This window comes from Pygocentrus nattereri, chromosome 4 (genome assembly GCF_015220715.1).
Source record: "Pygocentrus nattereri isolate fPygNat1 chromosome 4, fPygNat1.pri, whole genome shotgun sequence".
Taxonomy (NCBI): Eukaryota; Metazoa; Chordata; class Actinopteri; order Characiformes; family Serrasalmidae; genus Pygocentrus; species Pygocentrus nattereri.
Window position 1 is genome coordinate 13,254,060 of NC_051214.1, and position 22,415 is coordinate 13,276,474.

General features: G+C 38.9%; 1 protein-coding gene across 1 annotated transcript in view; it reads left to right on the forward strand.

Moving 5' to 3' along the window:
• nbas (NBAS subunit of NRZ tethering complex) overlaps positions 1-21,942 on the forward strand; it is a 337,358-nt gene extending 315,416 nt beyond the window's left edge. Inside the window, exon 52 of the mRNA XM_037537972.1 lies at positions 19,944-21,942. Within this exon, the coding sequence (XP_037393869.1) occupies positions 19,944-20,210 (267 nt within the window). The 3' untranslated portion in view covers positions 20,211-21,942. The remainder of the gene's footprint in view (positions 1-19,943) is intronic.
• The last annotated feature ends 473 nt before the right edge of the window (positions 21,943-22,415 follow it).

The window sequence follows — 22,415 nt, forward strand, 5'->3', positions numbered from 1 at the left end:
ATTGTGAAGGCTATTGCAACATTTTGTTCTGGCAATTCGGCTGGAATACAAGGTTGTAGTCTGATATGATTCACTTGTTGCGTTTTGTTTCTCTTTTTTGTTTTTTTTTGGAGTTGTTTACACACATAAGGTGAGGTTGCCTATTGAAAATAATCATGAATTAATCCAGCACTATTAGAAATGGCTAATTTAGTAGGGAGAGGACAAAGCAGTCAAACACCCGTTGAAAGTAAATGAGCTTTCAGCTTCATTCAGAGTGAGTAACGAGTGGTGAGAATTGGTTGATCAGTAGGCGTTGTGTTGATGTGTACTGTAGTGCGGTGTACTTAAGTGTGTTCTCACAGTGGACTGTTCAGACCAGCAGAAGAGATGAGAACAGAGTGCTGAGGATGAAGAATGAGCCAGCCAGGAGGACACTCACCTTTCACATTCATCTCCTCTCTCTCTCTGACTCTGTCTCGCCTTCTTTCAGTACCAGTGAAGTTGCGACACCTACTCATGAAGAACTTTGCCACACTTCCAAATAATAATAGATAATGATAGAAAAAATGAAATTACATAGACTATTCCAGCTGACTTGAAGGACCTTCACATATCACTGTCCAAAAACAAACATGCATCTCCATTTTTGTCTATTTTTATTTGTCGTCATCATCATTTGAGCACAGCAGCTACCCTTTATGATGAATGGACCAATGCAAATTCTCTAAAGTCACTTGAAATAAAATTTCTTTAACCTACAGTAAAAGTTAAAAACAGTTTTGCCCTCTCTTGTAAAGTTACAATTTTGGCGATATATGATTTTCTTTAGAGAAAGTGGCAGTATGCTGAAACCTTGCTGGCTGTTGAGATCTGCTAGTTTTAATTTGAAATATTGTTTTTAAATTTCTAATTTATATTTGCTTTCAAGCAACTAAGCATAAGCCTTTATACCCGAAATTCAACCAACAGTTTTATTGTTCATCTGTTTCATCTTTGCCATATTTGTATTCATTGTGTAATCAATCACATGTCAAGTGCATGCGAATTTGCATGTAAAAATGCTTGTTTTGTGGTTGAACATAAACTCATATGAGCTAATGATCAATAACACCAATAATACCAGTAAATAATGATTATAATAATAACTGTTGAACAGTAAGCATAAATAGCAAAAACACTTGAGATTTTGATTTCTCAGATTAGCCTACTTTTGCTTTTCCAACTGGCTTGAAGAACCTCCACAAATGGAGAAATCTTGGCTGCTTAAAACTGCTAGTTTTGTAGAGCATTCCAAAATACTTATTGCCGTCCAAATGTTTGTTTTGGGGGAATAAAAACGTACAAAAGCATCACTTTATATTTGTCTTAAACACTTTTTTCAAGCATTAAATCGTAAGCTTTTTGATTAAAATGGACCTATTTTATCCATCATAAATCAAAAATGCAGTCTTCATTATACAAAGAGCATACGCACATTTAATCAGCAGTTTTTATTGATCTATGTCTTTTTATAAACAATTGCATGTCTGGTCAGTCTGCATATGAAATTGAGTCTAAAAATGCTTCTTGTGTGATTAACTAATCAAACTCAAGATTAATATCAGCATTAATATCAATAAGCAATGGTTATATTAACTGCACAGACAGTGATCATCGTACTAAAAAGAGAGGCCATTCAGTTGAATGTGAATTAGAATTAGGCATTGTTATTTTGTTGAGTCGTAAGCATAAATGGATAAACACCAGACAATTAGACATGCAATCCTGATAGATTTAACACTCCTAGGAGCTCTTATTGCGCTTAAATGTGAAATTGTAACATAACGCGAATAGAATCCCAGTTCTAAAAAAGTTGGCACAGTATGTTAAATGCAATAAAAAAAACAGAAAACAGTGATTAGTCATTTCATTTTTGCCTGTATTAAACTGGCAACAGTACAAAAAACATTTTGTTTTACCTTTTTATGAATATACACTCATTTCAAATTTGATCCATGCAGTACATTCCAAAAAGTTGAGACAGTAGTATGTTTACCACACATTCTTTCCTTTAAACAACAGTTAACACTTACAAAATGATTGTTTTTCAGAATTTTGGTCATTTTTCTGTAATTCTGTAATCATTGATGTATTTTAAGCTTAATAGTACAACATGTTTTCAATGGGAGGCAGTTCTGGCCTGCAGAGAGGCCAGTCTAGCACATGTACTTTTTGATTGCACAGCTATGCTGTTGTAACACATGCAGAATGTGATTTTGGCATTGTTGGACAAAGCATGGACATCTCTGAAAAAGACGGCGTCTAAAAGGCAATTCTAAACGCGTTTAGCGTTACTGGTGCCTTCACAGATGTTACAGAAGTTACCCACTAATACCCTTCCATACCATGATAGACCTTGGATTTTGAACTAATGTTGGTAACGGTCTGGTTGGTCCTTTTCTTTGATCTGGACAATATGACGTCCATTATTTCTGTCTGAAAGTTTGACTTATCAGACCACAATACCTATTTCCTCTGTGTCCTTTTCAGATGAGCTTGAGTCCAAAGAAGTAAGGTTTTAAAGTACTTCACAGTTCCTAGTCTTTAACTGCCTCTGTCCCAATTTTTTGGAACATGTTGTAAGCATAAATTTCAGAAAGAGTGTATGTTAACGAAAAACTACGAAGATAATTAAGTACAACATTATTTATCTTGTCGTGCTTTTTGTTCAGATACAGGTCAAGGTAGATTTCTGTTTGTTTTTGCCTTCTGTCCCAACTTTTTGGGGAATTGAGTTTGTACATAATTCTGGATGATCCTGGATGATTTTATCTATGATAACACCTCCACCCTGTTGAAAGTGGTCTCTTCCAAGATGGCAATATCCCCATCCACAGGGCACAAGTGGTCATTGAGTGGTTTAATGAGTATGAAAATAATGTAAATCATATGCTGTGGCCTTCACGGTCAACAGATCCCAACCCAGTTGAACACCTATGGGAGATTTTGAACCAATGCATTAGACAGCACTCTGGAGTCTAGAAAATGTGTGTGTGCTTGTCATCATTCATATACACAGATTATTCAGCCATAGTAAAATTATTCTGAGTATTATAATTCAGTCACAATGCACCAGTGTAAAGACTTGCGCAGTTGCTGCATGATTTCAGCTTTCATTTTTACTGGTATTTATTACTGCTTTTATGCTGATGCAGCGATAAGTACATCTGAGTCCCTTTGGGCTGATTCTGTTGCTGATACAGTTTGTTAGACTTGTCAGATTTAGGCATTAACACAGGCAGTAGGAGATGAAATCAGTGAGCTTAAACAGTAAGCCTACTTCTTATGAAAGAAACAGTTGTATGCGCACTGCCTGCAGCAGTTCAGTGACATCTTTCAACAGTTTGTCAGTCTCCTCCGAAGACTTGGAACAGCAAGGCCAGTTCTTTTGTCTGTACCCTGACAACATTTGGGTTTGAGATCAAAAAATGAACGTGAGAAGATAGATCAGAATTTCAGCTTTCATTTCCTGATATTTACATGTTAATAATGATGGAACATGTGACCAACAGGTGTTTCTTGTTGCCCAGGTGTGCTGTTAGTTTGATTGTTTAAACAATCAATTGCTCTGAATGCCTACTAAACAACAGCAGTTGATGACAGAAACATTGTGAGGGCTGTGAAAAAAAACCCTAAAACAACAGGCAGTGACATTACCAAGCTTCTTAGGGCAGGGGTGAAGGTATCACAACCCACCATTCAAATGCAGAGAACTCGTCGGCAGTAAGAAATGGAAAATTAGATTGGAATTACCTTACATTACATTACATTACATTTAGCAGACGCTTTTATCCAAAGCGACTTACAAATAATGTGGTACATAGAACAAGCATAGTCAGGCCTTAAAGGAGGCCAAAGGGTAATAGCGGGGTAGAGAAGGGAAGGAGGGCAAGAAGGAGATGAGGAAGGAAAGTTTTATGGACTGATGTGACCAAGATCAATCTCTATCAATATAATGAAAATGCCAAAGTGTGGAGAAAGAAAGGATCTGTTCATGATTCAAAACATACAAGCTCATCAGTGAGACATGGTGGCGGTAGTGTCATGGCTGCTTCTCAAACAGGCTAAACAAATCTTTGTTGATGTAGCTCATGATGGTAGCAGTAGAATGAATTCAGAAATATACAGAATTATTCTGTCTGCCAAATTACAGAGAAATGCATCCAGGATAATCAGAAGGGCATTTGTGATGCAGCAAGACAGTGACCCAAAACACACTGTCAACACAATGAAGGACTTCATGAAAGGAGAAAAGTGGAAGGTTTTGACTGCCCAAGTCAATCATCAGACCTCAACCCAATTGAGCACACATATAAACACCACAAAGCAAATAACAACTGAAATAAATGTATTTAGAAACCTAGAAAAGCATCACAAAGAAGAATACGACATGTTCTGATTTTGATTTTAACCATGTTCACAGTTGTTTAGCATATCTAGATGCACATATTGTGAAATACATGCTGAAATCCTGTCTTCAGGTCTTTAAATCTCAAACCCATATTTCTTCAGTGTAAAGCAAAAACAGATTTGACATTGCCGCTCTAATACTTTCAGCAGAGACTATATATACAGAGAGATAAGAAATGTTATATCTGTAACTTTAATCCAGGCGGATCTAGTCTCAATTTCTACACTTTGTAAATGTTAATGTACCGGCATTTCAATCAGCAGAAATATGGATCCAAAATTCAAGTTTCATGATTGCTGTTTTAGCTATACTGCATACATTGTGAATTTTACAGATAACAGTACATAGAGTTTCAGAAACCACATAAGTCTGTTTGAGATTACTTAAGAACGAGTCTTTTTTTTTTCCAAAATATTTGCATAATTAATTGGTTGAGGTGAATTATACACAGTGGTTACATTTGAATTGGTACATTGTAAAGAAAGATGTAGTTGTGGTGATAGGAACTGGCACAGACACAGTGCATATAAATAGGAGATAATCATAAGACAGATGTAAATACAGTCAGTGAATCTACACGTCTTCTGTTGATCATGATAAAATAGTGATAAACCCCTAAGAAGAGAGTCAGCAGACATGAGGTGCAGTGATAAAGATCTTTTTTCAACAGTATTTGACAGCAACCCAGTCTGCAATCTCAATCTGTGTTCGAAGTGTGCTCTGTCTATCTGCGGTCTCAGTCATCATGGGACACCCAAGTCTGTATTCGAACAGTACACTATCATCTGCTACCTCAATCTGTACTGAACTCTAAAATGCACACTTTCATACACCTGTTTCTATGACCCTCTCATTCGTTTAAAGGCCTGGAAACTGATGTTTTGCTGGTAGTCAATTCTGGACCATAAAGAATGCTGTAGCATGTATATGTTAGACTGTCGTAAGCTTGAAAATATACAGACTTCAGCATTACAAATAAAAAATCGAATAAATAAAAAAACAATGCAAAAAAGCTACAATAGAAAGTTTATTTGAGTTTATTTTAATTATATCTCAGGCATCAGGCAACTGATTTGTATGGGTTTCATTTATTAACAGAGGTAGTGTTAAATGATTAGGACATCTGGTTCCCATCACCACCACTGTGTACATTTAAAATCACAGCAAAAAAACTTTCCTTTAACTGTTTGAGCCACTGTTATGATTTATGCATGCGGTTTACATGACGCTAACTTGTGTGTTATAAGCTTCCATTACTTGTGAGCTACATTAGCCTCGTAGTCTTACTTCAAAACTAAAGAAACAAATTTCAGACACCAACTATATCTTGACTGAATGACTACATTAGAGCCAAGGGTCAAATTGTATAATCACTTAAATTGTACTTGTACTATCACTTAAAAGGCATGTCAAGGTTCAGGCTTAGGGATTCAGCCATTGTATGTGTACATTTCTCTCTCTGTCTGTCTTTCAGCCCTGCTGTCTCCTAGTTTGACTTTGATTAGCTCCCAATTGTCCTCCTGTGTGTCGGGCTGCGTGTGTAGAACATTATGCAGTTATGTATTTTTCATCCTCTGCTCTCCCTCTCGGCTGCAGTGCTCGGTGTTAATGAAATTGCGAGGCAGTGCCATGTGTGTGAAGCCACTTTCAGAGGCAGTGTCGGGCCACCACATCGCCCGGCTGCCTCCTCCCCTCCAAAGAGCTTTATGATTTAAATGATAAAAGAAAGGAGCGCATACATCATTTATGAGATGCCAAACACTCTGTCATTCCAATTAAAGCCCATGCTGGAACCCAGCCGCCACTACGCAGGCAAAAAAAACACAGCATATTTTTAATAGACCCTTCCTGCATTTTTATATATATATATATATATACACACACACACACACACACACACCAGCAGATATTAGTAAACATTAAGTGGATTTGTACATAGACTGCTTTAACGAGGCCAGCTATTTAGTCTCGTGTGTGTGTGCGCGTGTGTGCATGTGTGTGTGTGTGTATGCTCGCATTCAGACCCACTGATTTAAGACATTTTCATATTTATGGATATTTATGGATATATATGGCAAAAATACATCATCGCATAGTGCCCCCAAACTAACAGGTCTAGCACAAAATCAAGTGGACCCATTTTTTGGTTGATGCTCAAAATTAGGTAAAATGATCAGTCCCGAAACAGTCACTACCGAAACATATGGTAATGTTTTAGTAGGGTTAGGGTTAGGGTTAAGCATAATTAAGCCAAAGGACATTCAAAGCAAAAGGATTTTAGTCCAAGTTCAAAATAGGTTTTTAACTCTGACTTTGAACTAATTACAACCAGTAGAAACCTGTAGAATGGTCCACATCTGTTGTGCATGTCCACATATAAACAGTGGAGTAAATGTTAATCACTGCAGACAGAGCAAAAGCACAGTTTGTTTGTTTGAATGCTGCCTCCTAGTGAACATGTTCACATTACATTGAGGTACACAGCACCCCCGCATGTTCACAGATAAGCAGATACAGAAATATGAATTTCAGACATTTTGACAGTAGACTGCGTTGGCTAGCTAGCAGCAGAACTTCCTTCCTGCTCCTGTTGTTTTGCTGTATACTGCATATTAAGCGCCATGTTCTGTTTTCAAATGGTGTTAAACCTGTAGTGGAGAGGTTCTTGGCTGTTGTTCACTCTCTTACTACTTGGTATGAACAGTGACAGTCACAGTGCAAGAAAACAAAGGAAACGCACTGTTCTAGTCACTATTTAATGTGTTCATTACCATTCAAATGATTTGTTGAGTCTTAGATTCTGACACTACGTTAAAAGCATATTTAACGTTACATTTTTTTTACGCTTTTTTACGCTTTTGGTCATTTTCTCTTTCGACCGAAAACTGACAGTGCATTCCAACTTTTTGTATAAGTAACAATTTGTAGAAGTAAACTAATAAACTATGATGTCATAATTTGCTCACATCCAATCAGCTGCTTGTTTCTGTGTGTTGTACACTAGTCGTTGTTGTTTACAGGCTCTCTATAATGGTCCCTTTTACAATGGATTACGATTCCCATGATACACATTTGGGAAAGTGTATTGTGACTTAATTTATCACTGTAACAGCAACCTGTCATCACCTTGCTCACCCCTAATGGACATGCATATACACGGCAGCCGTACACGCACGTTTTCTGATTTAAAAGCCCTTGACTCCCATGAGACTGCAGGCATTTTGCTCTAGATTGATGGATTTACCGTTTTCTTTTTTTTTTTTTCCTCATAAAATGACAGTCTGAAATATTTATGAGGTGGTGAGCATGTGCAAGTACAAATGTGATCAAAGTCACTTTGTTAGCTTCTGCACTGGGGCTTTCACTGCTAAATTCTTAAAGGAGCACCCTGTTAAATTTCCACGCTCTAAAATTTAAATAAATAAATGAATGAATGAATACATGCATACATTAATAAATAAATATGTAAATATGATAAATCCGGAACAAACATTAAATAGGAATTCCTGCTCTGCTCTCTGCTCAGTAACAGGGTGGCTACTGAAAAATCTCCAGAATTCAGGTCAGATTTTCAGTATTTATAATTGTTTGTTGTTACATGCACTGTATGTCAAATCTTCGCTGCACCCAGCTGTTAAAAATGATTTCAGTGCAAACAAGCATGTTTTCTTTGTCAGTTGGCTGAAGACTAAACAGGTTTATGATGTGGAAAACATTACTGCACACTTAGCAGCATTTGTGACAGTATTTCTGACAATACAATCTGGGAAATAATGCTGAACATTACACCTTTTACACACCTGTTGTCATGTCAACAGCAGGCCTTAAAGAGATACTACAGCCAAAAATAAAAATGCTTTATGTCCATTGCAAATTTGCCTGCTGAGCATCTACAGCAGTGCTGCAGTATTCCATAGAGTGATATTTTCCCATTCAAAGACTAGGAAATCTCCTTTCTGATGATATATTTTGAAGGTGAGAGAAACTACAAAATGTTTGATGATTATTGCCTCCTTTCTCCAACAGAAGGAAACCAGATAGCTAATTCGGCTGGGAAGCTGACCGTGGTGTCCATGTTTATTAGCCTTTGCATCAGTGCAGCAGTCAGGGTTTCTCTATCTCTGTGTGGGGATTCCCAACGGCTCTATGACAGTTGTATAATGCTAACGCTATTGGATGAAAACACAAAAATACAAAACTGAATTCTGTTAATACAGTGAGGCTGAGGGATGCAGTGCTGTGTTCCAGAATACTTCTCAACAATAAATTTAACTAATAACAATGGAAATAGTAATTTAACAGAAGAATAGTCTGCATTACGTCCTGTTAACTTGCTTCAAGTTCAAGCTAGACATATTACATATGTTTAAAGAAAAACACCCAGTCACTCTTTACAGTGCATCAATAAATTGTTATAGGGCATTATAGAGGGATACCACTGAATTATCAAAATGTCTCCAACATTCAATTGTTAAAATGTAAACAAAGTCATTCAGAGTGGTTTAATGTGAAATTCGCAGTTTTAGAGAAATAATTGTTCAGAATTTTTCAGTGTTGGTGAACTAGTATCTAAAGCGTGCAGTGCTGCTATAAGCTTCCTTACAGAAAGTTACTTCAAAGCTAATGGTTAGGAATATGTGGCATGAAGCCTGAGATATTGAGCTAAGCATTTTGCAACCACCTGACACCATAGCAACCTGCTAGGATGCCATAGAAACAGCCTAGCAACGCCCTAGCGAATACCTGATATAGAATTAGCAACAGCCCAGCAAAACCTACCGAAGCTAATCAACCACCTCACAATACCCTAAGCACAGTCTGGAATACCATTGCAACGCCATAGCAAATACCTTAACACCATATTATGTTACCAAAATCAACAGTTATCTGCAGCTGCTTTCGGGTTTGAAGCATTATTAGCTGGCTTTCTCAAGCCAACCTAAAGTTTGTTCATCAACTTTCTCTTTCTTGCTGAAAAGTAAAATTGGCATTACGGAAGAGCGCAAAGTGTCTGCTGACTTGTGACTGACTTGCTCAGCATACGGCAAAGGATGATGAATCGGCTTGAGCATTCAGAGTGGGAAAAAATTTAACGTGTGTTATCAAGGAGAGCGACAGACTGGAAGCAAAAGACGGATGAGCTGTGCAATGCAGAGAAAAGATTGAAAATCTTTGAAAGTTTACAAATGCCTTTTTCAAACTTGCCTCCCTGAACCCGGATGCCCCACTGGTCAAGTCTTCCAACTTGGGTTGGTCTGCACTGATCAGCGGGGTCACGCACAGTGAATCTAAATCAAGGCTTATGCTGCAGTTCATATCCCAAAGCTGCAAACCTTCATGAACTATGTAACTCACACTGTGAGCCGTGCTAAAGAGTAGACAGCTGTAAAAAAAAGATAATACCACTATACCTGCAGGCGATGTACATGCATCACAAGTCAAAATCCTTCACCTCTGCAAGAGCATGTGCTCAGACAAGCCACTTAGAAAAAGACGTTTAAGTCTTAGAAGTGTAGAGTTTGTTATTTTGCTTTTTACTTTTTTTAAAGGGCTCAGAAAATAGAAACATAGCATCTATTAAATTTTTTTTGGTAGACAACTTTATTGATTACAGTGGGATCCTTTTGGTTTTATTGTCACTCACTCGCTTTGTTCTTTTTGGCAGGCTTGTTACTTGGAAAGAAACATACTTTATTGTGGCTGTTTCCTTGTTTATTGGCTGATGTGTCTTTACAGACAAATAAGGCAGAGTGATACATAATGCCATTATCAGGAGATACTGATAGAATGCCTCTCATAGATTGCCTCTCAGCCAGTCAAATTGTGAGGTTGGAGCTAACTGTGTTTATTTACATTGCAGAATTATGTAAACGTAGACACATTTTACATTTGATTTTCATTGCGCAGTGGTGGACGAAGTACATAAAACATGTACTTGAGTTAAAGTAGAGATACACAAGGTAAAGTCCTCCCTTTAGAATTCCACTTGAGAAAGTACAAAAGTATTTACCTTCAAATGTACTTAAGTATTGAAAGTAAAAGTACTAAAAGATTAATTATGGCTCTAATGTCCTATTATCATTTTTGTAACAAGATTCCTGCTTTTTTAACTCCACTGTTCATTCTTGGTAAACCAAGCTTGTAATAGAATGTCATTAATTAGTCTGAGGATGATGTCTTAAAATTATCATAAGCACAAAACACTGAATTTCCACTGGGTAGAACCAAGTGGCCTTGAAACAAGTTTTTGCAAACGAGCAAAGTTTCATTTTAAGATGTATTTGCAACTTTAAAAAAAGACACATGCTGCTACACTGATGTTGAGCTGAGTCAGTATGTCCAACAGGTCAAAACAAAGTGAGTGCTGTGTCCTGATTGATGTGCTGCTTCACACTTCTTTCATTTTGACACATTACGTTTTTATACACACATAAACCAAAAGGAGCGACAGATTTCGCAAAATGTAGTGGAGTGAAAGTAAGATATTTGGCTTTGAAATGTAGTGGAGTGAAAGTAAAAAGTTGCTCAAAATATACAGACCTCAGTAAAGTACAGATACATAAGAAAACGACTTATTTACAGAAACAAATTACATTTACTTTGGTACTGGCCACCACTGGCACTGAGATTTTATTTGATCCTTTCTGCAGAACTAGAACTTCACAATTTCACAAGAAGTTCAGTGCCTGGGTTCAGGTAGTTTCCTGTGCCAAGATCCTTTTTAAAATGTAAATGAAAATTCCTAAACATGCACAGTCCTCTGGTTTTCTAGAAAAAGTGTAAGCAGGCCAGCTCAACATTGAGCTTGAGGTCTAAACTTAAAGGTCATAAACTTTTAGACTATTGTGTCAGAGCGCCATTCTTTAGTGATTTAGTAACAATAACCCTTGAGATTATTCTATCTACTGCAGCTCATCAAGAACAGCTAAATATAAACACACTCACTGACCTGGTGACCCTTCTTCTCCCCTATCACTTGACATTTAAATATACGTCTAAGCAAAATGCTAATTCTCATGCAGAAGACGCCCACTTAAATGTTCCAGGCCAATTAGATACTAAAAATATCACAAATTGTGACTATCTAACAAAGGGTACCTAACTGCCATTCCTGCCCATAAACATTTTATTTTGGCCTTAATTAGAAATATGTTGGGTTTTACACACTATGGATGTATTTGTACACTTGTTTTCTGCAGCTCAGCAATGTCGTAGACAGAAATGAATTTTTTGATCATTTGTAAAAAAGTGGGTAGGCCAGCTTGGTAGATACAATTTTCAAACGTGCCAACATCCCACATTGTCATAAGATATAGCCTATTCCTGACAGTCATGCAGTTGTCAACCTATTGCAACGCTTCTGCTTTATGGTGATACAAAACTAAAAGTAATCAACCAGAAAACTGGATTCATAAACACTGCAAAACCCTTTACTATAAAGCATGTATCCGCTCACTATATGCACCTTTGCTCTCTGAAGACAATGTAAGTTCAGATCCAACAGCTGAGATGTACAAAGACAAGGAAAAAAACAGCTTGAAAGCTAAGCTTTATCATCCTAGACTAAAGCATACAGCCATATTGGGCATGAAATTGTTTATGGTTCATTTATGTCCGACCTTTGATAACTCTTCCTTGAAGCAGTGTTAGATGTTTGCTTTAACATTTCACAAAGCCCATGTCAGCTTTTGTAGTTAAAAAGCAATGATCAAATTTGCAGAAAACTGTGGTTTTGGTTTTGGATGAGTAGACAACAATGTACTCTATGGCACAGAATCTTTTAAACATCCTGGGTTACATCTTTTAACAGCAGCTGGAGCTTCAAATTCAAACACTGGTGCACCCATTACAAGCTGAAGGCTTGAGGCAATGGCGGATAATGGTGGCTGCTTAAACAGTGATTGGAGGGCTTAGAAAAGTAGGTGGGGCCAAGTCGAAACCCAAATTCTGCTTTTACTGGTTGTCCATTAGTGGTAGGTTTGTCATTTTTTTATGAAAGATTGTTATGCACTGTCAGTCTCAGACAGCACCGGCAGGTTCCCTGAATGTTTCACTGCAGCTTTCTGGATCTCTGATAATAATGATGTGTTCACGTTTGGGGTGATGGTCACAGTGCTGCAGGTGGAATGGATTTTATCTCATTAACATTGCTCTTGTAACGATACTCTATACTGCTTACACCAGGCCTCCACATCTTACCTGTTCTACATCTTCCCTAGATTCATACTCTCTCTCTCTCTCTCTCTCTCTCTCTCTCTCTCTCTCTCTCTCTCTCTCGTTCTCTCTCTCTCTGTCTCTTTCTATCTCTATCCCTGTCTGTCCATCACTTTGAGAGGAGAGGAAAATCAGAGTAACTCTGTCTCTAACACGCACGCACGCACGCACGCACGCACACACACACACACACACACACACACACACTTATTCTCATTCTGGGAGCTGTCTGCGCTCTTCCAGCACTGCTCATCTTCTCCTCTCATTTCTCCACTGCCTTTCATATTGTAATAGTGTTGCTCTGCTACAGCTCTGCACAAAACACCATCTGATATACAGATGCTGTGTGTGTGTGTGTGTGTGTGTGTGTGTGTGTGTGTGTGTGTGTGTGTGTGTGTGTGTGTGTGTGATATTAAGTCTCAGCTTGCATTCCTCTCTTATTTAAATTACGCATCAACTCTGACTCATATACGATAGAATGGCAAGAGCAGAACCTAGACATTCTCTCATCCTCTCTCATTATTGTCTCTCTCTCTCTCTCTCTCTCTCTCTCTCTCTCTCTCTCTCTCTCTCTCTCCTCGTCACTCTCATTATTCTGTCTTCCTGTCTCTCTCATATCTCTCTCTTCCTCTCTCTTATATTGTCTCTTCCTGTCTTGCTGTTTTCTCTCTTTCACTCTCTCTCTTCCTCTCTTTCATTCTTTCACTCCTTCTGTCTGTTTTCTCTCTTTCTCATTCTGCCCATCTATCTATCTATCTATCTATCTATCTATCTATCTATCTATCTATCTATCTATCTCTGTTTGCATTCCCTCTCTCGTTTGCTCTTATTGCAGGTATTCACTCTCACTCATTCATTTCTCTTTCATCCTCTCTCTCTTCATAATTCTTTCTTTCATTCTATCCTCTCTTTTTTCTTCTTCTTTCTCTCTTTCCTCCCCTCTTATGCACTCTCTCTTGTGTGCTCCCCCTCTCTTTCTCTTAAAGTGCTGTGTGTGCCTCAGCAATCTCTCTTCACAGTTCAGTAATCGACCTTTTAACACCCGCTCTGTCTTCATGTTCTCTCTTTCTTCCATTTTCTCCATATTTTCCTCAATAGCTCTCTCCATCATTCTCTTTCTGTTTCTCTCCCCAACTCTCTCTCCTTTTTCCCTCTTTATCTCTCATTGCATGTTGTCCATTGGCATCACCTCATTCTCTCTTGCAGGTTCTTTTCTGGTGCTTACAGACAGTTGAAAGCAAAGTTAGGAGCCTCATATTCATAACTGCATATTTTTTATGCTTAAGAATCCCAGAGCAGGTGACTTAGCAGTAAAAATCCTGGTAATTGTTCTGTTTGAATCAAGAACAGCCAAGATTTTCCCATCTTAGACACAACATCACTAACAAGTGGACTGTTTGATTAGTCAAAGCAGTCCAGCATTGTGGAGCTGACGTCAATGTATTGTTTATTTTAGGGTGTTTAAATGGTCTAAGATAGAGTTGCTGCTTGAAATTGAATGGATGTTCACCAGAATGGAACATTGCAGCACTACAGCACTGCCTGATGTTCAGTGACATTCTGTGCAGAGCATAAACAATAGGACAAATCAACATTACGTCACAACAGAGAACGTACTTCAGGATGAATAACGCTGGTAGTGCTGCAGGGCTTGTCTGTGCACTATTTGTGCTTCACCAGATTTTTTTTTTATTTGTGGATTTATTTGTGGAAACTGGAGCTGTCACTTTTTGTTAGTTTGCTGCTTATTGTATCCATAGGTTTCCTGTGGGCACTGTCCAGTGTTGCCTGCCATTTTAAAAAGCCATTTAAATGCTACTACAGATGGTTCTAAGGGTCAAATTAGCAAAATGCATTGACGACGTTAAACATTTAGTGGCATTAATAATTTATCGCATTAGCTTTGACACCCACCGATAGCCTGTTCACATGCTTTTGTGTTGCCTTCTCGACTGTAATTTTATAGTGAATGGCTACATTAACATACTGTTGCTGTTTTTTTTAAATTACAGTAGTTTTTTCATATATATATATATATAATATATATATATATATATATATATATATACATACATATATATATATATATATATATATATATATATATATATATATATATATATATAATGTATATTGTATATTTAAGTACTACAAGGGGGCTACACATCTAAGATTTTTACTCACCTGGACACTTGTATAAGTGTGATTTGATTTGATTTGATCTGATGGGAGAAACGTTTGTTTGCAGAACTAAATGTTCACTAGTTACCAGTAGCAAAGCAGTTCCATGCATCTTCAAACTGTGAAGCAATGTCTGTAGTTTTTTGTTTCAAGCGACGAAACCCAAAATACTCTGTTGATGGGCACTAGTTCATTCCCAGGTGTTTAAGCTTCACCCAACCCAATCACCCAACTGCCTACCTCCTGCTCCCACTATTTAGCTAGCATTTTCTTAGCTGCATTTATTTCCAGTAATGACAGAGAGCATGAAAACTAGGGAGTTGTTTGGAGCTGTGGGAAGTGTATTCAAACTGCATCATGCAAAAAGATCAGTACCACGCTGGGTTCAGCGCACGCTCTTGTACAAAGCAGTGTTTTTGTGACTTAAAAACCATCATCATATAAAAATACCATCATTTAGGCACTCACTGTCAAGCGTTAACTAGGTACAAAGGTAAAAAGACACTGCTCTGCTGTTATGCAGCACTCATCACATAAAAACAGTGCAGCAACCTTAGTGTTACCAGATTGGGCAAAATCCCCTGGCATCTAGGTTGGGCAAAATCCCATAGCAACTATGAAAAATAATTGTTTGGCAGTTTTTTCCCAGTAAAAAAGCATTTGTCATGTTGCATTATCATGTGCAGTAAAGTATATCAAAACCTAAAGCTTCATATACGAAAATGAATCATTGTCAAGTGATGTCAAGTTAAACAGTTAAACAGGGAATTTTTTATATCACATTTTTATAGTGAACCCTTTTGATGAGTGCACTTTCCCATGCCTATTTGATTAATTATCAAATTGCTTCTTATTAATTGATTAATAATACATATAAAAAAAATGGCAGCTAGCTATTTATTAGATTGTGATTTCTGCAAGTCAAGGACAGCATCCTTGCTGTCAGACATGGCTGTTGTAGGTGTGATATATGCAGTGCAGGTACCCTATCCCACCTCCCAGCCACAGCAGTCATCTACAGTAGGCCCCTGCGGGTGAAGGGGGTTTCTGGCCCTGGCCTCTGTGCAGTATTTGGTCTAAATACCGCATCCCCCGGCACCGCAGGTATGAATAAGTGATGCCGGGGCTTAACCTCAAAGAGACCAGAACGCCATGTTTCTTTAATAAAGGCCTGCTGCTAGCAGATCCTCTGCTCCGCATGAGAGAGATTGATTGCCTGTTTTTTGGTCTGCTGCTGGCCAGCCAAAAAAAGAAAGGCCTCAAATGGCAGAGCTCATCAAAGCTTTTGTTCGAGACGTGTCATGAATGGTACTCGTCTGAGCGAGCCGTGTGTCTGTTATACACTCACACACACACATGCTCATAGACTTGTTGGTTTTCAATAAGGATGTCCAAGTGTTTATACCTCTGATTCTGATCCAGATCATTTAATATTACAAATCTGATGGAGTCAGCAGTAATAGAGGTTGATATGCTGATCACCACCAAAGCCAGTAAATGTTGTATTTTGAATGCTGGAATGCTGGTCAAACAGCATTATCACGCTGACCAGCTGAACTAGCACCAGACCAGCTTAGATCTGCCTCTCTCTTGTTTCAGCATAGTAGCTAGTTACTTTTTAAAACGCTATAGTAAAATCACTTCATTACTTCTATTCTACTTCTAATTCGCTTTTTTTGGTAATTCATGAAACTTCATATTTCATGAATACGCTTCTGTCATGCTTCACTACTTTCACATTTCGCTATGTTTTGTGAATATGCTACTGTAGCATTGGAAAATAAAAAGTGGCACTTGCTATTATATTGAACTGGCATCAAGGGAGAACTGATTGGCACTAACCAATTGGCTGATAACAGGCAGACCCCTTCTAGCCTTATACTTTCTCTTTATGGTAGATACTAAGCTTGGCAAAATAGTCCCAAATTAAAATATTTGATATATTTACCACTATTTTAGCATCATCAACATTACATACAAAACAGCTCAGAAGAAGATTAGGTGCACTGGTGTTGGATCGTAACATGGCCTCTATGACAGTGGCATATATTGTGCAAAGTGGAGTTAACTAGCATTAAAAACTGGAACGGGATCAGGCTGATTCTAGGCAAGGTTGATTCTGCAAGCATTTATCTTTATACCTCCGATACCAACATTTTAGATCTGATCAGGACATCCATAGTTAAGAGGTTATGATGGATTTGTGACAACAAGCAGATCTTGCAATATTGTGTGGTGTTTTCATCGATCTTCAGAACCATGCTCTCCTCATTTACTGACTCTTGGCAGAGGCATGTTTACTGGGACATCTATAGTATGAAAGCTAGACAATAAGGGTACATATGTGTCTGCTGTTCAATAGCGCCATCAAAGGCACTTGAGGTCAAATTGGTAGGTAATGTGTGCTGCTGAGTGCTTTATTTGCGCAGTTCACGTCGTGTGTAATGTGAGGGCACCCGCGTAGCCACATACACGCAGCCTTGAAGGACATCATATCTCGGCATGGGCTTGCCTTTAATCAAATTTAGCACATAATTGATTTTCCACTGCGCTGCCTCCTCCATCAGCTCTGCCACTATGCTGTTCTAGTCTGTTTTTCAAAGCTACTAGCTGAATTATTTATAGTGTGCAAAAAAGGACTGAAAAGAGAAGGGGAGGTGTGTGTGTGTGTGTGTAGCTGTGAAGAGAGGAGTGAAGGAGATATGGGAATGGTCCATCATCCCAGGACTGTGATTTCACCCCGTGACCTCATTTGTGTTGCGTGTGACCCTTGTCGGACTTTGAAGGCCGCCAGAAATCCCTGTCACACAGTGTGGTGGTGAAGCACGGAGAGGAGGGCTCAGGGGAGAGGTGGGCTGGGGTAAATAATACTCACTCCTGTTCAAATGTTAAGCTCGAGCACCAGTGGCTGGCTTGTTTCTCTAACAAGTTTTATCAGTGAGGGAAAGTTATAAATGCTTTATAGCACCTGTATTGCAACTAGATTGGTGTTTACATAGCATGAAATTATTGTTATATATTTAGCAGCACTATAGCGCTTTATTAACATATCACCTAACACCTCTGTAACAACTTACCTGTTTCTGTAAATATATATTTCGATAACTCTATACTCAGCACGTAGGGTTCGATTCCCCGGCCAGGCAACCAGGGTTCTTTCTGTGTGGAGCTTGCAGGTCCTGCCCAAGTCTGCATGGGTTTCCTCTGGGTGCTTCGGTTCCCTTTCACAGTCTTGCGACATGCAGTCATGCCAGTTGGAGACTCTAAATTGGCCCTAAGTCTGAATGTTTGAGAATGTGTGCTTGTCTGTCTGTCCTGTGATGGACTGGCAACCTGTCCAGGGTGTTTCATGCCTTCTGTCCGAAGACTGCTGAGGGATGCCCCAGCTCCCCTCATGACACAGGAGGATAATCGTCATAGATGTGTCTGTGTGTGTATACTAAAAGGCAAGGCTACATTCACAAGAATACATGGCACCTAAATAAGCCTTTCATGACAGTTGATATAAACCTACACAAACAGTTGTCATGTGTTCGTGCACCTATTCTCACTTTAGTTATCATGCTGATTTCTTTTTCATGTGCATCTAAAATGATGAAAGGACATATTTCTGGGGATTAGATATACGAACATCCACTTGCATAAGAAAGGAGAAAGTCTTTGTGAGAGAGAGAGAGAGAGAGAGAGAGAGAGAGAGAGAGAGAGAAGAGAAAATCAGGCTCCACTCTTGCTTCAGATCTGAACAACTCCACAGCTGTTTCAGTCCATCCATCCACTGTGGGAGAGACAGATCAACACTGTGGGTCTGGATGTGTAGCTTACAAGAAGCCTTTACTGAGAAAAGGAAATTGATAAATACGAAGAACACTGGCACTGAAAGGTAACATCTGAGATGTGGAGGTTTTATGGACCGATTAGTGTAAATTTGTGATTGAGGTTATTTGGATCATGAAAAGAAGATAATGTAACCAACTTTTAAGACTGAACGTTGGAGGCCTGGAAGAACATCTTTGCAGATTTCTCAGAATAACTGAAAGCCGTAATAAAGGCTGAAGGTAGTGAAGGCTATTCAGCTATTCAGTGTAGTATGCTATTCAGTGTTGTGTGTGTTTGTACCAACAACATTTCGTTCAGCCTATTTTTATCTGGCTCTACATGGTCATGTTGGTCATACCTGCCAATTGTCATGTATAGCCTGGGCATAATGTCAGCAGTCTGGCCTATATAATTGTCCATATGTATGTATGTATGTATGTATGTGTATGTGTATATATATATATATATATATATATATATATATATATATATATATATATATATATATATATATACACACACACACACACACACACACACACACACACACACACACATACACTTGGGGGAGGGGGTTTGTGGGTATCGCTGTGGAGTGGAATGGTGGTGTTGTTAAGAGAATCTTGGAGCCGCAGTGGCATAATGATGTAGGGTATTTGCTGTGGTTATTAAGCAGTCGGCATCTGCTCTGCAGACAGCTGTCTGGCACATGTTCACAAAGATGTGTGAGTGTGTTATGATGACTGTGAGATGGTGTTCTTTTCATTTTCATCAACCTGTCAGTCAATAGCACCAAAACAAACAGCACTGCGTCCAGTGCCTGCTCGACTGTTTGTAGCGCTTAAGTGTATATTGAAATTGATTTTTTTTTTTTTTTGCCCAGCCTTTGTTAATTTGTTTATGTTGGCTTCTTTCTCTCTCTCTGTCTCTTTCTGTGCCTCTCTTTCTCTCTCTCTCTCTCTACCACCCTCCCTCTCTCCTCCTTCTTAACTCATCTCATCTTTCCTCTGTCCATTCTTTTCTCTTCCTCCTTCCTGCTCTTGTCCTTTGTCCTCTCTTTCTCTCTCAAATTGAAATGCCTTTATTGGAATCAGCTGTAATTAACAACTATTGCCAAAGGCAATGAAAAGGATTCCGTAATGTTGTTAGTAGTAATATTGAAGATAAGAAAAAGAAAAAAAAACAAAAACCATATGTATATGTTTATATGTACATATGCACGCCCAAATTAACTCTCTCTCTCTCTCTCTCTCTCTCTCTCTCTCTCTCTCTCTCTCTATCTCTATCTGCCTCTCTCTAGGTGAGTGATGAGGTGTGTGACTCAGAACTCCTGTCTCTGTTGCTGGACGCTGGTCTTTTGGTCAGCTGTGTGGACTCTGCTCTATACCCAGCGCTGGTCTCTCACATGCTAGCTGAGGGCCGCTGGTCAGTTAAGGAGGCCGCTGCTGCACTACAGCAGGCTGGACACAGCGTTCAGGCTGGCACCCTTCTGCTCGCCCATCGTGGAACACACCCTACTCTGAGCACCTTCAACACCGCCCTCAACGTCATCCGACAGTGGCTGTAACACACAAACACATGGAAGGGAGGGTGTGGGTTGTGTGTATGTGCACTTCTCACTTTGGAGAGGAACATAGATTTAAACATCCTCCAAATGTTACGCCCACCAGAATTTCATCAAATTCTAAACCAACTAGAGTCAGTTTGCAAATCATGCCACCTTCAGTGCTGGTTTTAATATGACCTCATCCATTTTGGGGAAAGTGAGCAGGGGAATCCCCAACACCATCTTAAGGACCATTTCATTTCTGTATTAGTTGAAGTGAAGGATACAGTAGAGGGGCAAGGGATTGAGTGTCATCATAGCGGGCAAAGCTGTTTATAAACCATAACAGAAAACTACTTTAAAATACTTAACATTTCAAAATCATAGCATTCGATTTGATGAGCTTTAGGCTGCACTTTATTCTGCTAGCTTGCTAGTTAGCATGCAAAAGGCTACACGGCTAATGACAACAAAGGCAGACACTACCACGATTCGGCACCAAAGCTTACAGCCTGACGAGCAAAATCTGTGTATGTTACATGCAAACTTCACAATAAACAATGTTAGCCCATTAGCTCACTGAGGATAATGTAGCTGAGGGTTCCATCTGAATAATCTGCTTCTCACTGTCCCCTTCCTTCCCAAGAATGGTCACTTTTGTAACAGGTGTGAAGCACATCCAAGTGCTGAGCGAAAGTGGTCAAGGGCATGTTAAAGTGTTGAAACCGGGCAACAGTATCTTAATCAGCTAGCCATAAAAATGGACCTTTAGCATTTTTTCTTTTAAATAAATATATTACATTTACAGTTACCTCAAATGTAGCCAAGTGGTTTCTGAAGTTTCTTTAATTTTGCACCAAAGCTGTTAGGCTACTGTTGCTAATGGCCATTAATATAGATAGCAGTGTGTCTTTCAGTGTCAGAAACTGCGTAAGCAAGTCTGTTTCAATTTACTTAACATCTCCACACTATTTTGTAATGATTTAGGAGTGCTTTTTCCTCTGTGCTATCCATCAGTTGAGCTTGTGATCCATGTTAGCCTCATGGCTCCACAGCAAAACTAAAGTGAAATACAGACACCAAACATTGGATTGTGGCTGATTACATAAGAGTCTTCAACAAACTGACCGGAACTGAGAATTTAGAGTGATACAGTGATGGTTATTCTATGACATTATTGAGAAATTAGTCCCAATTTTTGGTCCATGTACACTCACTCTCTCACTCTCACTCTCTCTCTCTCTCTCTCTCTCTCTCTCTCTCTCTCTCTCTCTCTCTCTCTGACACTGTTTGATGTGGGTGTAATCACATTACTCAGGCTGTTTGGTCACACTAGCCTGCTGTAATGCTCATTACAGGACAGGATTCAAATTGAAAATGCTACCCACATGCTGAGTGTGTGTGTGTTTGTTGTTCCACTTGTGTGTCATTTTAGTGCCATGTGTCAAACGTTCCACATGACTTTCTGTGCTCAGTCTGTTCTCAGTTATTTCCCCTGTTGGGTTATTAATTGGTTCTTATAGAGAACAGATTAAGCCCACTAGCTGTCAAATATCACGTTATTGCTTCAGGTTTAACACATACTTTGAAAAGCCAGACAACAGTGAAAGTCTGATAGCGTAATGTCGTTGAGCTTGTTTATCCCTCTTCCCTACTAAAGTTATTCAATGGAACGGATCTGTGTTAAAATCAAGACCTAATAAACAAGGAGTTGTAGCTCAATACGTAATGATCAATAAAGACTTTGAAACGATCTCTTGTCCTAGCTGGTTGTAATTTTAGTACAGTATTTATTTTTCAATGTAGTCATAAAAAATAGACCAAAATCAATAACTTGTGCATTTTTGTTGCTGGTTGTTTGCCCAGTCTTGTCTTTTGACACAGAAGAAGATGAAGAGGATCTTCTGGTGGGAAATGCTTTTCCCCTGCCGGTTGGCCTGCAAAGGAAAGGCTTGAAGCTTTGCCAGGAAAGGTTGCTGTAGCTGTCAGCAGTAGCTCATCAGTGTGTATATCAGTTTGCTCCAGAGTATGAGCTTTGTTCTCATTAATGTAGCCAGCAGTTCTCTCCAGGACACATGTTGTCAGGTAAGAACAGTCTTCAGTTAATCAAGCTTCTCCACTTTTTGGTGACAACACCAGCTTTCCTTGCAAATTAGGTGCGATTAGAATCCTTACTTTTTATGGATGCTTTCCCATTGAGCCTCTGGGAGCAGTGTCAGAATTAGA